General features: G+C 41.1%; 1 protein-coding gene across 1 annotated transcript; it reads right to left on the bottom strand.

Annotated features, from left to right (window-relative positions):
* Positions 1 to 11,475: 11,475 nt before the first annotated feature.
* LOC136843495 (uncharacterized) lies at positions 11,476 to 15,661 on the bottom strand. The gene is made up of 4 exons (XM_067112030.1): positions 15,545 to 15,661; positions 14,936 to 15,068; positions 14,434 to 14,507; positions 11,476 to 13,023 (listed from the first exon to the last, which is right to left on the bottom strand). Exons 1-4 carry the CDS (start codon positions 15,659 to 15,661, stop codon positions 11,476 to 11,478), a joined length of 1,872 nt encoding a protein of 623 aa, XP_066968131.1.
* Positions 15,662 to 16,501: the final 840 nt, after the last annotated feature.

Below are 16,501 nucleotides of genomic sequence, written 5' to 3' on the forward strand. Positions count from 1 at the left end.
CTGTCTCACGGTGCCTCCCCTTTCATCAATCAACTTTGAGATGATTTCCTCAAGCAATAAACTGTATAATTGTGGCACTGTATCTGTTTATGTTACATAATCTATAGTGCCATTATATGCCATTAATCATCTTTTAAGAGACTCTCTCAGAGTATAATCTGGAAGTTTGTGGCACCCTTGCTTTGTCAATAAACATAAAGTGCCAAGGAGCCAGTGCATAGAGCTCCCTTGTGTTACTCTTCTGATTTTATGTAAATACATGTAAATAATCAAGATCTAGAATTTCTCTACTGAGTCCTATCTCAAACTGAGATTTCTTTAAAATTATCATTCTCTTGTTTTGTGAGTGCTGATCCCCAGTCAGAATCAGTGACGTCAAGGTAAGAGTAATAGATCAATCAACATTCAACATATATATATATATATATATATATATATATATATATATATATATATATATATATATATATATATATATACAAAAGCAGATACTATCTCTCGTATTTGCTAGTTCCCATATCCATACCATACCCATACCCATATCCGTACCAATACCCATACCTATATCCTTACCATACCCATACCTATATCCATACCCATACTCACATCTATTCCATACCCCTACCCATACGATACCATTCCCATACCCATACCCAGAGCTAAATTAACGTGACTAATAATAGTCAGCAAAAGTCTACGGGCAGCACCAGCCCTATTTACCCTCTGGTCATTGCAAACGACTGGCCATATCTTGGCGTAGGTACAGGAGCAGCTGCTGATGGGTTTTGAACCAGGGCTGATGCCATTGGCAGTTCCGGACCATCACCAGTAGTGCCTGGTGTTGTTCTAGAATTATCCACTGAGTCCATTTCGACACGAAAATAACAAAGCTCAGCCAAAAATCCTCTATCATACACTGTTGGGTCACTAATGTTGAAAATTACATACATATATATATATATATATATATATATATATATATATATATATATATATATATATATATATATATATATATATATATATATATATATATATATATATATATATATATATATATATATATATCAATGGATAAATTTTTAAAACATGGGTAAAAATCTTGACCGTTTTCGCCTATAGTATTTTAAGAAATCTTCAAAAGGGCTGATACACAGTGGTAAAAATTTACAATATATATATTATGAAATGGGAATATTTAGGAAAAAGAACAAACAGCATAAAAATGTATAAGATATGCACAAGAGAACAGTACAGTTTTTGTTCATGTTGGTGACAAAATATCATGCCACCAATTGGACAGGGGTAAAAAGAGCGTATTCTAATAATAGACTGAAAAAAAAGCGTACAGAATCCAGTTTCATTAATGAAAGCTTTTGTCAAAATATGAATATTAGACAAGGAATGTATTACTCTGGATCTATTATTTCAAATGAAATAAGACTAATTTTAAAAGGAATTTGTAGTTTTACTAGGTTGCCTTCCATATGTGGAGTCGTCCTCCCGCAGGTAAACCTAAGGCAAGATGCCCCTCTCGCTAACCTATGCTCGCAATTGTTGCCTCAGACCCGTTTGAGAGTATATAACTTTACTGGGGAGCATTACGAAGCAGGGTGGAAGAGGTGGGTTTCCTCCTATATGAAAGCTAAAGTTTTTATGCTTATGATAATTACAAATTACTTTTAAAATTTGTCATTTCTTCCTACAAGAGATATGTGCACTCTGCTTTTCATATGTGAAGATTCACTCCTCAGGCGGGCACTAGTATTCCCAGCGCCTCTATTGCAGGTGGAGGAGTACTTCATGCACAATGACCATGTACGTTGTGCTGCCCCAACCCTGACCATTTACTCTGTTGCCCTCCAATGGCTCAGCAGGCGCAGATGACGTCTGCCGTGTGATTACCCCACCCCTCCTATCTGTCGTGTTTGGTAGGCTCAAGCAACTGTCTTGTAGGGTGTTACTAAGCAGGTCATACAACCAACAGATTTCCTGCTGCCTTCTATTTTCCCTCCCCTCCCAGTACTTGTGTTCGCAAACAATTCGGGTTATAAAAAAACTTTCCTGCCTAAGTACGATAATTACCACATTAAATGTTTCATGTTATTTTTTCAGTGCTATAAACAGAGTTCATGTCTCAAAAGCACACAAGAATCAAATTCCCTTTATTTGAGAATATGTACATACAGAAAAAATGATGGAATGTGTCCATAAGACATACAGAAAGCATGACAGAATGTGTCCACGACGCATACAGAAAGAATAATGGAATGCATACAGAAGGCATATAGAAAGCACGATGGAATGTGTACAGAGGCATACAGAAGGCACGATGGTATGCATATAGAAGGCATAATGGAATAGGTGCAGAAGACATGCAGAAAGCACGACGGAATGCATACTGAATGTATGACTGAATGTATAATGAAAACATAGAGAAAGCATGACGGAATGTGTACTGAAGCATACAGAAAGCATGACGGAATGTGTACAGAAGGCAAACAGAAAGCATAATGGAATGCACTCAGAAGGCAGCTAGAAAGCATGAGAGAATGTGTGCAAATAGGAAATAGAAAGTATGATGGAATGCATACAGAAGACATACAGAAAGCATAATGGAATGCATACTGAAGGTATAGCAAAAGTGTGACAGAATTCATACTATCAAGGCATACAGAGAGCATGGAAGAATGCGCACCGAAGGCATAAAGAAAGCATGAAAGAACGCGCACTGAAAGCATAAAGAAAGCATGGAAGAATGCGTACTGAAGGCATACAGAAAGCATGGCTGAACTTATACAGAAAGCCAGGCCAAATTCATACGGCACGTATAGAAATCATGATAGAATGCATCCAGGATACATAAAGAAAGTATGATGGAATGCATCCAGAATACCTAAAGAAACCATGAAGGAATGCATACAGAAAGCATAATGGAATGCATAAAGAAGGCATATACAAACTTGACGGAAAGTGTTAAAAAAAAAGCATATAGAAAGCATGATTGAATGCATACAGAAGACAAAGAAAGCATAACGGAAACCATACTGAAGGCATACCGAAAGTATGACAGAATGCATACGATAAGGGCATACAGAAAGTTTGACAATGAGTACAGAAAACACACTAAAAGCATGACAGAACGCATACAACAAATACATAAAAAAGCATGAACGAATGTGAACAGGAAGCACACAGAAAGCCTACAGAAAACCTGATGGAATGTATCCAGTCTGCATGCAGAAAGCATGACCGAATTCATAGGGAAAGCATACATGCAGCATGACTGAACAAGTACAGAAAGCATGATGGAATGCATACACAATATCTAGAAAGCATGCTGGAATAAGTACTCAAGGAATGCAAAATGCATGATGGAATGTGTACTGAGGGCATACAAAAAGTACGATGGAATGTGTACTGAAGGCATACATGATTAATGAAAGAATGTGTACTGAAGGAATACAGAAAGCATGATGGAATGTGTGCCGAGGGCATACAGAAAGTATGATGGAATGTGTACTGAAGGCATACAAGATTAATGAAGGAATGTGTACTGAAGGCATACAGAAAGCATGATGGAATGTGTAATGAAAAAAAGTTAAGTATAGCTTAGTTTAACCAGACCACTGAGCTGATTAACAGCTCTCCTAGGGCTGGAACGAAGGATTAGATTTATTTTACGTGGCTAAGAACCAACTGGTTACCTGGCAACGGGACCTACAGCTTATTGTGGAATCCGAGCTACATTATAACGAGAAATTAATTTCTATCACCAGAAATAAATTCCTCTAATTCTTCATTGGCCGGTCGGAGAGTCGAAGGCTGGGCCTACAGCATGCTAGTTGAGAGCTCTACCCACCCCTCCAATGAAGAACTAGGAATGCGTACTGAAGGCATACAGAGCATGATGGAATGTGTAATGAAGGCATACAAAAAGTATGATGGAATGTATACTGAAGACATACAGGAAACATGATGGCATGTGTGCTGAAAGGAATACATGATGAAATTTGTACTCTGGGAATAGAGAAAGCATGATGGAATGTGTACTTAAGGCATACAGAAAGCATGATGGAATGTGTACTAAAGGCATATAGAAAGAATGATGGAATGTGTACTAAAAGCATACAAGAAAAATGATGGCATGTGTACTGAAGGCATACAGGAAACATGATGCAATGTGTACTGAAGGCTTACAGGAAACATATGTTTACTGAAGGCATACAGGAAACTTGATGGAATGTTTACTGAAGGCATACAGGAAACTTGATGGAATGTGTACTGAAGGCATACAGGAAACTTGATGCAATGTGTACTGAAGGCATACAGGAAACTTGATGGAATGTGTACTGAAGGCATACAGGAAACTTGATGGAATGTGTACTGAAGGCATACAGGAAACTTGATGGAATGTGTACTGAAGGCATACAGGAAACTTGATGGAATGTGTACTGAAGGCATACAGGAAACTTGATGGAATGTGTACTGAAGGCATACAGGAAACTGATGGAATGTGTACTGAAGGCATACAGGAAACTTGATGGAATGTGTACTGAAGGCATACAGGAAACTTGATGGAATGTGTACTGAAGGCATACAGGAAACTTGATGGAATGTGTACTGAAGGCATACAGGAAACATGACGGAACATGTACTGAAGGCATACAGGAAACATGACGGAACATGTACTGAAGGCATACAGAAGGAAAGATGGAATATGTGGTGAAGGAATACAGTAAACACGATGGTATGTGTACTCAGGGCATATAGAAAGCATGATAGAATGTGTACTGAAGTCTTACAGGAAAACTGATGGAATGTGTAGTGAAGGCATACAGAAAGAATGATGGAAAATGTACTGAAGGCATACAAAAAGTACAATGGAATGTGTACTGAAGGAATACAGAAAGCATTCTGGAATTTGTACTGAGGGCATACAAATAGTACGATGGAATGTGTATTGAAGGCATACAGGAAGCATTATGGAATGTGTACTGAAGGCATACAGAAAGCAGGATGGAATGTGTATTGAAGGCATATAAAAACCATAACGGAATGTGTACTGATGGTATACAGGAACCATGATGGAACGTATACTGAAGGAATACAGAAGACACATGGAATGTTTACTGAAGGCATACATGAAACAAGACGGTATGTTTGTACTGAAGGCATACAGGAAACATGATGGAATGTGTACTGAAGGCATAAAAAAACCATGATGGAATGTGTACTGATGGTATACAGGAACCATGATGGAATGTGTACTGAAGGAATACAGAAGACACGTGGAATGTGTACTAATGGCATACAGGAACCATGATGGAATGTGTATTGATGGCCTACACGAACCATGATGGAATGTGTAATGAAGGAATACAGAAGACATGATGGAATGTGTACTGAAGGAATACAATTAGACAAGATGGAATGTGTATTGAAGGCATACAGGAAACATGACGGTACGTGCACTGAAGACATACAGAAAGTATGATGGAATGTGTATTGACGGCATACATTAACCATGATGGAATATGTACTGAAGGAATACATAAGATATGATGGAATGTGTACTGAAGGCATGGAAAGCATGGAATGTGTACTGAAGGCATAGAGAAAGCATGATGGAATGTGCACTGCTGGCATACAGGAGCCATGATGGAATGTGTACTGAAGGAATGCAAAATGACATGATGGAATGTGTACTGAAGATATAGAGTTAGTTAGTTATAAATGATTTGTTTAACCAGACCTCTGAACTCTTTTAGGGTTCTTCTCGGGCTGGGAAAAGAAGGGAACATGATGGTATGTGTACTGAAGGCATATAGAAAGCATGACGGTATGTGTACTGATGGGATACAGGAAACATGAGGGTATGTGTACTGAAGGCATACGGGAAACATGATGGTATGTGTACTGAAGGCATACGGGAAACATGATGGTATGTGTACTGAAGGCATAAAGGAAGCGTGATGGGAATGTGTACTGAAGGCATACAGGAAACATGATGGTATGCATACTGAAGGCATGATGGAATTGTACTGAGGGTACACAGAAAGCATGATGGAATGTGTGCTGAAGGCATACAGAGTGCAAGATGGAATGTGTACTTAAGGCATACAGGAAACATGATGCAATGTGCACTGAAGGCATAGAGGAAACATGATGCAATGTGCACTGAAGGCATACAGGAAACATAAACATGATGGAAGTGTAATGAAGGCATATAGAAAGCATGAAGGAATGTGTACTGAAGGCATACAGAAAACATGATGGAATGTGTATGGAATGCATACAGGAAACACGATGGAATGTGTACTGAAGGCATACAGGAAACATGATGCAATGTGTACTGAAGGCATACAGGAAACACGATGGAATGTGTACTGAAGGCATAGAGGAAACATGATGCAATGTGCACTGAAGGCATACAGGAAACATAAACATGATGGAAGTGTAATGAAGGCATATAGAAAGCATGAAGGAATGTGTACTGAAGGCATACAAAAAACATGATGGAATGTGTATGGAATGCATACAGGAAACACGATGGAATGTGTACTGAAGGCATACAGGAAACATGATGCAATGTGTACTGAAGGCATACAAGAAACATGATGGAATGTGTATGGAATGCATACAGGAAACACGATGGAATGTTTACTGAAGGCATACAGGAAACATGATGCACGACAAGAAACATGATGGAATGTGTATGGAATGCATACAGGAAACACGATGGAATGTGTACTGAAGGCATACAGGAAACATGATGCAATGTGTACTGAAGGCATACAGGAAACATGATGGAAGTGTACTGAAGGCATATAGAAAGCATGAAGGAATGTGTACTGAAGGCATACAGGAAACATGATGCAATGTGTACTGAAGGCATACAGAAAACATGATGGAATGTGTACTGAAGGCATACAGGAAACATGATGGAAAGTATACTGAAGGCATATAGAAAGTATGATGGAATATGTACTGAAGGCATACAGGAAACATGATGCAATGTGTACTGAAGGCATACAGGAAACCTGATGGAATATGTGCTGAGGGCATATAGAAAGTATGATGGAATGTGTACTGAAGGCATACTGAAGGCATGATGGAAAGCGCACAGAACGCACTCACACAAAGCATGGTGGAATCTGAGCTGAAGGAATACAAAAAGCATGATGGAATGCGTACAGGAAGCATGACTGAACATGGAACAGAAGCCCTACAGATAGCTTACAGCAAGCTTGATGGATTGCACACAAATGGCATGACTGAACATGTTCAGTGAGCATACAGAATGTGTGACGGGATGCATACAAATACATACAGTAAGCAAGATGGAATGCATTCAGGATGCATGATGGAATGAGAACAAAACATGCAGAAGGCATGACGGAATACGGACAAAACACATTACATAAGCATGATGAATTGAGCGCTGAAGGCATACTGAAAGCATGACGTAATACATACAGAAAGCATGTCGAAATGCGTACTGCAATACGTCCAGGACGCATAAAGAATGAATAACATATGTACTTAAAAATGGAATACGAAAACGAACAAGCGGAACAATGCATTCACAAATGCATACAGGAATATGCAGAATGTTTCACTTGAAACGTCTAAGAATGCCTAAAATCACCGACGATAACTAAAGTTATACAAAACTTATTAACTACTGTCACTGTCATAGATGTATATTCGGACATCAAAGCAGATTGCCTCAGTTTATAGTTGGCCGTGATAGTTCACAGAGGCTCAGCACATACGCTACTCATCTGATGTTTAACAGGTCACAATGAATCTTCATGGAGGAAATTACGTTAATCAATGGCGACATTCTGGTTGAAACATGAATATGTATATCCGTTCACTTGTGTTTTACTTTCAATAATACTGGCACTAATAAATCAAGTCTCTCAGATATGACGGCATCGCTTCAAGATATTTAGTGGCTGTTTGAAATATGTCCGGTGAATGTTGAAGATGTTTAAAGAATTATATGATCCGAAGCAACTGCATGCGCACAGAAGCAAGCAGGAAAGAAGACATTCATTTGGTGCTCACGTAACCCATAACGTTGAAGCACTTCATATTTCTTTCCAGTGAATATGAGGTTGTTCATACAGTGGATACATTGCTACAAAACTTCTCAGTGCAGAAAAGGAAAAAAAAATGATGCAATACTGACACACATGCGATGATATGTTACGAATAAATATTTCTCTTTTTGTGACAATGCCTTTGGTCCACAAGAATTCAGAGTACCTTCTATTTTCATCTTGGCATTTTTCTTGGCCGATCTGTATCCAAATCTTTTGAGTGGTTTTCTTTTGCAAAACTTTCATTTGCTGTATCCTGTTTCCTTTACCGACAGTACTAGCGACTTTTAAGTCACAAAACAATGGGAAATCCCAAATGAACTATTTCTTAGTGTTAAATGAACGTTCGAGTTTAGACCGAAATCTCTGCGGTCAGAGTTAAACAATTTGGGTCAAAACAACACGGAGTAGCAACAAAATGGACATCGCATGACATCTTCACCACGCTGGATGTACCATCTGAACGAGTCTATGATATATGTAGTCGAAGGTCATTCATTACCTTTGATGTGAATGGGGGCATTCGCCAAGTAAGGAAGGTATCCCCGCAGGTGCCGCATCCCTAGAAGCTTGAGTGTGGTCGTGAGACACTGAGGTCATAGGAAATGGCTAGTACCAATTGTCAAAAGGAGAGGATGTAGACAGATTACGCTGAGTGGCAATTTATTATATGATTCTGATTTATTTTGAAGTGATGAAAATGATTTCTTATTCAGGTCGTGATGACAAATGTACACAAGAATTGTATTACAATGCGCAATTTGTTACTTGCTCTCTGTGTTTTAGTCTCATTCAATTTTTACACTGACTGAATGACTTCTTTGCACTGTTTTCTGATGGAATACCAAATTGGTTACTTATTCCTAACAAGCTGTTATTTAATCATTAAAATCGGAACGTTACCATTAATAAAAAAAAAAAACGAATCCTTAGGGCCACCCCTATGATAGCTCAATAAATAGGTTCGGTGATCAAGTTAAAGTACTGAAAAATCGTGATTAATTTTTCACACTTTACAATTTTCTTCTGAGACAAGCACATTCCACAACGTGGGAAATATTTAATTTCATTATATTAAGAGGTGTCTATCATTCAGTAGTTTTCTGCATGGTTTTATTCTAATCAGTCGCAATGCTATGTCGAGGTATAAGACACATGAGTCATACATTTATTCGTTCTTAAATCTGAATAAACTTCTTTACACTTATTGGTGACAGTCTTGGTTTCTCTTAATGTTCATATGCCTTATTTAGCGAGGATTCTGTCTCATTACGAGCACCATCACCTGTATCTGAGAGTGCTGAAGACAGCGAAGGGTAAAAAGGCAAACAGTTATGTCAAAAGGATGACACGCACACCTGAACACTGACGCTAGACACAATAACTGTGAAATTGAAGGCTAAGAATTTCAAACATAGGAGGAGGTCACCAATGACTGTATCCTTTACGTCAACATCACCACGGCTATAATAGGTTGTCATTAATTAGATTTAATTAGCAGCCATAAATACTTTGTAGTATGATTATAGAGATGATTTCATTCGATTAACTACTGTTCAAGCACGGATATCTTCACACTAATTAGTATGAACTAACTGCCTAGTATGATAAAAAGGCAAAGTTGCCAAATATGGATCTTCTTTACTTTCCCTAAGTTAAGTATATCTTAGTTTAACCAGACCACTGAGCTGATTAACCGCTCTCCTAGGGCTGGCCCGAAGGATTAGATTTATTTTTACGTGGCTAAGAACCAATTGGTTACCTAGCAACGGGACCTACAGCTTATTGTGGAATCCGAACCACATTATAGCGAGAAATGAATTTCTATCACCAGAAACAAATTCCTCTTGTTCTTCACTGGCCGGTCGGAGATTCGAACTCGCGACCAACGGAGTGGTAGCTGAGAACGGAACCCGCTCACCCAGCGAGGAACTTGGGCTTGCATACTGTCAATCTGAGTGCAAATCCGAGCGCAGCTATCAGTTTGGGTCACTAAGTTTAAACCATACATGTCAAAAGGCACGAGTTATTTGGTCCATTCAATGGGACACTGGACGGATGCCAGACCTGATTAAGAAGCCTATGGGCTACTTTACTTGAGGTATTGTATTTTTGGAAGGGATTAGTGAATCCTAATGGGCATATCAATACACAATACATCAGTCTGCATTGAAACCTCTGTAATACTTGCAAAATAATTTCTATTGTTAAGTATATCAAAGAACTTAATCAGACATTTAAATCTAACCCATCAAGATTACTTCAGCCACGTGATATAAGGACAACCTCATACTTTATCTTTTAATGGTCAAGCTAAGAGAGCATCCTGGCAGACATCATAGGGAGAACCTCAATCACAAGAGGTTCCCAGTCAGTATTGTCAAATCAACGCTATCGACGAACTCTAATTTGCCACAATAGACAATCAGCCTAGGAGATGATATCCCATAAAAAATGTGGCATATAACCCGTGCCCAATGATTTGTGGCAACAGCCAGCAAGTGGCCCACAAATGTAATTTTTACGTAGTTTGGCCATAAAGGTGAATATGACAATATATGGTCAACAATGCTGCATTACATGCAAAAATGTAATTTTTATAGTTTAGTTGTCTCCTCAAACATTAAAATACTAAAGAAAACATTGACACATCTGGTGACCTAGAGAGAGAGAGAGAGAGAGAGAGAGAGAGAGAGAGAGAGAGAGAGAGAGAGAGAGAGAGAGAGAGAGAGATTCATATTTTGTCAATTTTCTGCTTCACAATTTGAAACTTCAAAATTCTGCAATTAGGAGAAAATGGTGGAGAGGCAAGCTGATAGAGCTCCACAACTGACTGACTAAAAATTGTTAAAATCTGATTACATATCAAGCGAAAACCAATGAGCATTCTAATTTCTAAAAGTCCGAAGGGAGTTAAGACTGCCGAAGAATCATACAAAATTTCCGTGCTTATCTGGTATGAATTTCCGAATATTTGCTTTGTCTGCGTATAAAAACTCGCTACTTATTCTACCTTTATTTACTTATTGTCTTCTTTGCTCTTTTCTCTTTTCTAAAAATCTTACAGGCTGCCGGCCCGTGCCAGCACAAGGCTAGCTTAATCTAAAACGAGTGAACATTTCAAATGTGTGCATTCTATTCTATGGCGGTTAATTAAAAAGTGAATAGTCTGTAACGTTGTTTCCCGTGACTATTTGTATTCAACAACAAGAATAATCTACTTATCGTAATCTATTTGTCATCAAGCAATACTCCCACAGTGCAAGCTTTATGCTGTGACTGCTGTAAAGAAAATGCACAAGAAAAGAAGAATGGTTAAAAATAGACTTTCGATAAAAACGAAATAACACAAGTTCATCAGAACTCACCCAGCGGTCGCATGTGATCTCTGGAGAGGTGGTCGGGTAGTTTTCCTTAGCATTGGTGACCCAGCTTCAGTCAGGGAACTTTTCCTTCGTGCAGGAGATCCATGGAATGTTGGTGTTGGCGGAAGTGTGGGTGTGGGAGAACCCCGTGTCAGTGGTATTGGCGACGAACGTGCAATAGGAGAAGCAGCATGGGCATGGCTTGGCGAGGCATGGGCCGAACCTGGAGACGAGTGGGCGGATTGCGAGAATGAAAGAGAGGCATGTCCAGGAGAGCGTGGCACTGGCGACAGGCGGGGCACAGGTGAAGTGGCACATGAAGATGAAACAGATGATGACAGTGATGACCGCGGTCCTGGGGAGTGTGGTGGTGGCACTCGGGGGATGGGAGATGTTGGGGGAAGCTGAGGAGATGACCTCCCAGTAACCAAAATCATACCCCCCGGAGAAAGCCTTGGAGAAGGGGGAGGGGCAATATCAGGAGAGTTCTGGGAACCACTTGTGCCCCCACTCGTGGTGGATGAGGACTGGGATGTAGAGGACCCTTCTGTGCCTGGAGGTGGATAAGTATTACTGCGAAGGTCACGTAAATTGACCCTGGGCACATCAAGGCTGTACTTGTAATTGGGGGACTGCAGGGCATGAGCAGGTCGAGCAGCCAAGCTGCTACTCATACTGGTATTAATGGGGGGAGGCAGTGGAGAGGTATTTGATGTTGTGCTAGATGCAGCTGCTGCTGCAGCAGCTGCCACTGCTGATGCTGTTGCGACAGCAGCAGCAGCTGGGCATGATGGATCCACATGAGGGGCCGGAGGCAAAATACGCCCACTGCCAACACCCCCGAAGGTATGATGACGAGGTAATCCAGGAAGTTGTCTTGGATGCTGATGTCCACTAAGTGCTGCTGCATGAGAAAAATGGCTGCCAGGTGGCCGGACATTGTTAGCAGGTGGAGAGGAGTGGGGTGACGGGCCAATGAGGGGGGAATGGGGCGAATGGGGCGGCATGACTTCCGGGTTGGTCATGAGACCTGGAATTGGAACTGGGATTGGAACAGGCACAGGTATAGGAGAGGGGGAGAGAGGAGGAGGATGATGGTGGTGGTGGTGAGGATGTAGAGTTGGGTGAGAAGAATAGTGAGGATGGGAGTCGTTTTGGATGTGGTGGGCATGGAGAGCCGGAAGAGACCGATGAGACGGTGGTCCTGGGGTAGGCGGGAGCTGTGCATGGTGTTGGTGAGAGGGTAAACAGGCCGGGATGTTATACTGAGTGACTGGAGGTGTCAAAGGAGGAGATGATGTAGAACCCAAAGACCGTGACGATACCAGCCGCCGTGCAGGCGTGGTGGGTGGCGTAGGAGTAGGTGACAGCCCTTGAGAAGGTGGCGGAGTGGGTGGAGGTCCCACGCCCGATACAGTATGAGGGGTTGGCGAGCATCGCAATGATAATTTGCGCATTTTGAGGGCACCGGAGTGGTAAAGCAGAGGAGGAGGAGGAGGAGATAGAGGAGGAGGTGGAGACCACGCCAACTTCACATTACACGACCACTAAATATAATGAATGTAATAACTTGATATTTTAATAACTGTGGTAATTAAAATATTAACAGCAACAATAACAAATACCACAACACCACACCAACAGCACTTACATATTAAGGAAAAACTGTCAGATCACTTTTGATTCGAAGTGAAAGACAAGATATTCCCCCTGAAGACTATTTGGTTACTTTTTTTCAGGCTTTAAAACACCAGAGGTCGACTTCCTTGGCGCAATGCTACCGCAGATTCTCAAAAGCATTGGAAATAATCAGACGTAATGCAATAGCCAACAAAATGGTAAATGAGGATGCTAGTTATATTCCTCGCACGTTTTGTTTTAATGCTCTTAGTTGTCTTTGTCTCTCTCTCTCTCTCTCACTCTCTCGCTTTATATGTTATAAGTATTCTGAACAAAACTCATGGTAATTATCTCACTGAAACTAGTATTATTTCTACCATGGAGAAAATGTATAAAGTAAACGAAAGTCTTGCACACACTGCTATAAGATAAACACATATAAAATTTTGCGCGCTTCTATTAGACACCAGAAAAATTCTTCCTACATTAGTTTTCACAGCCGTATGGAAAGTGGATATGAAAAGATTGTCTTTTGCAGCATCATCTTTCAAGTAGTAGAAGTCGTCATGGTAGCAAAACATAATTAGGGAAATCACAGCTGCTGTGCTTTTTCCTTCCTCACAAGATCACAATAGAGTTTTCCAGTCCACAAGCATATATTTCTGAAAAGTATTTCATTTAAAATGGAAGCTTATTTGGTATCTCTGTCAATACTACGAATCTGTTTCATTCTTAGAGAAGTATTCGTGCAAGGTTTGTATTATCTGCCACAGAACACATTTTCTTGAACAATTCACTTATCTGCCATGTATCAATACACGTGTTCATATTTATCCAGCCAAGCGATGTCAAACGCTATACATTTATGGGACAGGCTTAAATGACACAGACTATCCTTTAATCTCAAGAAAAATGAAACATGACGTGAAAACTGTGCAAATGTCTAGACTGCAATTACTATAAAAGTCTATTGTACTAAGTTTCAGAAATTCTCTGAAAGCACAACACGCACAAAAAAGGATTGATAATTCACCTTATATTGTTTTGGTTAATTACCTTTCGAAAAGCAAATGCAACATTGTCGCAGCTTATAAAGGCCCCTTTCGAGTATGAAAACTGCAAGCCATCATGAAACTTTCTCTCTGAAATCAACGCGTTTTTAAAAACTATCAGGTTCTTCAAGAGTTGAGAGGTCCTTGCCGGGTTTTGCTTTTTCCAAGTAGTCCGTGAATTTGAAAGCTCTTGGTGGAGCGGCTGTTGCCTGCATGCCCACTTTGTAGAAAAACAACCGGTGAAGGAGGCGGACGGAAATAATGAAGCTGGGCAGTCTGTCAAACTCTCACCACTTCGAAAATCTCTATATCAAAATAGCTGCTGAAGCAGACTGGACTGCGAGCCTCCCGAATGTTCTCTTCAATAAGTACAAAGGGTACAACACAAAGCACAGGATTAATATTCCAAAGTGTTGAGATGGTAACGGTGGGATGGATGGGTGAAGGTGAAGGTGAAGGTGGTGGCTGAGTAGTTGTAGTCGCAGTAATATTAGTAAAATGGATAAAGGCAGCAGTTTACATCAGGGTGAAACAGGTAGGCAGCAGGGGTGGGGCCGAGAAGGCAGCGGCAGTAGCAGCAACAATACAGGTGAGATGATGATGACCAAAGTAGGTGTTCTTCACGTGCGTTGCGGCTATGGTCAAAGTCAGCAACCCCTTCCTTAGATGTATCTATATATCTATATATATATCTATATATATACAGTATGCACATACACGCACACACACCTATATATTTGTATCTGTATATGAAACTGGTGCTACACACCCACCACCTACACCTCACCACCCACACCCCTCACACGTCTTCCACTACTTGTTGCCCACCACCTTCCTAATCCCCCTCCTCCTCCTCCTCCTCCACCTCTTCCTCCTCCACCTCCTTCAGCTACTTCTGCAGCTGTCGCCGCTGGTTCTAACTGGAATTGGCCGAGAAGGTCAGGTAAGAGCTGCAACAGCAGCAGGTGTTGTTGGTGAGGTGAGGAGGTGGTGTCAGGTGCGAGGTGGTATGAAGGTGAGGATGCCGCAATGCGACGCTTACGATCACTTCGAAAGCCCTCAGTAATGGTAGCAGTCGCACACGAAAGATTTGAGAGTCAAAATGATTTCGAGATGCCACGGACAACAAAACCAAAAACGAAGGCGAGGACGGTGGCCAGTACCAGCTTGACACCTTTTCCGCCAAGCTTCTAGACAGGCATCAGCAGTCGACTGTTCACCAAGGCCACACACGCAAAGAAAGACTGTTCATGTCGTCACTCAGCGGCTGGAGGTGACGTCGAGGCTGATGATGGCGATGGCAACGTAAAAAGAGTGGCACCGGTGGCGAGGCTCCACCACTAGAACAACCAGCGGCAGATGAGGCACAGTGTCAGTGCGGCGGCAGAGGCGCCACTGGAGCCAGGGCGGCCATGTGTGGCCCCAAAAGCTGCTGCTGCTGCTGCTGCTGCTGCTGCTGCCGCCACTGCAAGTGCACGACGTCTCCGAGACAAACGCACGCACATTCACTCATGCGCCGATTCCTGATAACATCTTTGTGAACACTGGCTCCTACCTATTCAACGAAAACAAAATCGGCTTAAACCTGGGTCAAAATAAAGGACTGGTATAATTAAATCATTGCATTCGGAGTGATCCAGGTTAAGTCCCTGGATGATCCAACGGCCATTGGCAACACAACTACCGTTATCAATGTTAAATCTAGCACAGAAATGGTTTAAAGGAACATGCGGTATGCTGCTGCTGCTGCTGCTGCTGCTGCCGCTGCTGCTGCTTCTCCTCCTCCTCTTCCTCTTCCTCCTCCTCCCTCTTCCCCTCCTCCTCCACTTCTCCCTTCTCTTCCACCTGTTCCAGCGGCGCTCTTCCAGTACCTACATCGTCAACATTTCAGTACTGCCACCGCCGCCGCCACCAACATTTCAGCAGCCATATCGTCCCTAACATTTTAGTGTCCACAACATTTCAGTCGAATCAACTCGCTACACGCACCACTTTGTTGCGAGAAAATATGCATGTTGAATAGCATTCTACACTTGTCACAAATGATTCCACAACTGCGCAAAACACCTGAATTAGTGAATCAACATTTTCCAAGACATCGAATTCCAACAAAATTTTTCTTCGAGATGAAATGAACTACACGCGCTAATATTCAAAATAGTATAATGTGAGAGATTCCGGAAAAACCAGCACTTGTATGAGTAGAAATAAAACAACTGAGTTTCCCTAAAAAACCAAAGATTACGATACGGCAAACCAAATAATCAAGGTAACAGCAACAATAAAATAATGGTAGCAATGCAACTGAAGAAAAATTCATCAATCGGCAACACAAACAGCGCCCCAGAGAGAA

The sequence above is a fragment of the Macrobrachium rosenbergii genome, chromosome 11, assembly GCF_040412425.1.
Source record: "Macrobrachium rosenbergii isolate ZJJX-2024 chromosome 11, ASM4041242v1, whole genome shotgun sequence".
In the NCBI taxonomy this organism is placed as follows: Eukaryota; Metazoa; Arthropoda; class Malacostraca; order Decapoda; family Palaemonidae; genus Macrobrachium; species Macrobrachium rosenbergii.

Coding starts and splice junctions, on each gene's coding strand:
- LOC136843495 (XM_067112030.1), bottom strand. CDS start 15,661: ATGAGTGAATGTGCGTGCGTTTGTCTCGGAGACGTCGTGCACTTGCAG. Junction 15,069..15,544: donor ACATGGCCGCCCTGGCTCCA/GTGGCGCCTCTG, acceptor GGCCAATTCCAG/TTAGAACCAGCGGCGACAGC. Junction 13,024..14,433: donor AGATTTTCGAAGTGGTGAGA/GTTTGACAGACT, acceptor CATTATATTTAG/TGGTCGTGTAATGTGAAGTT.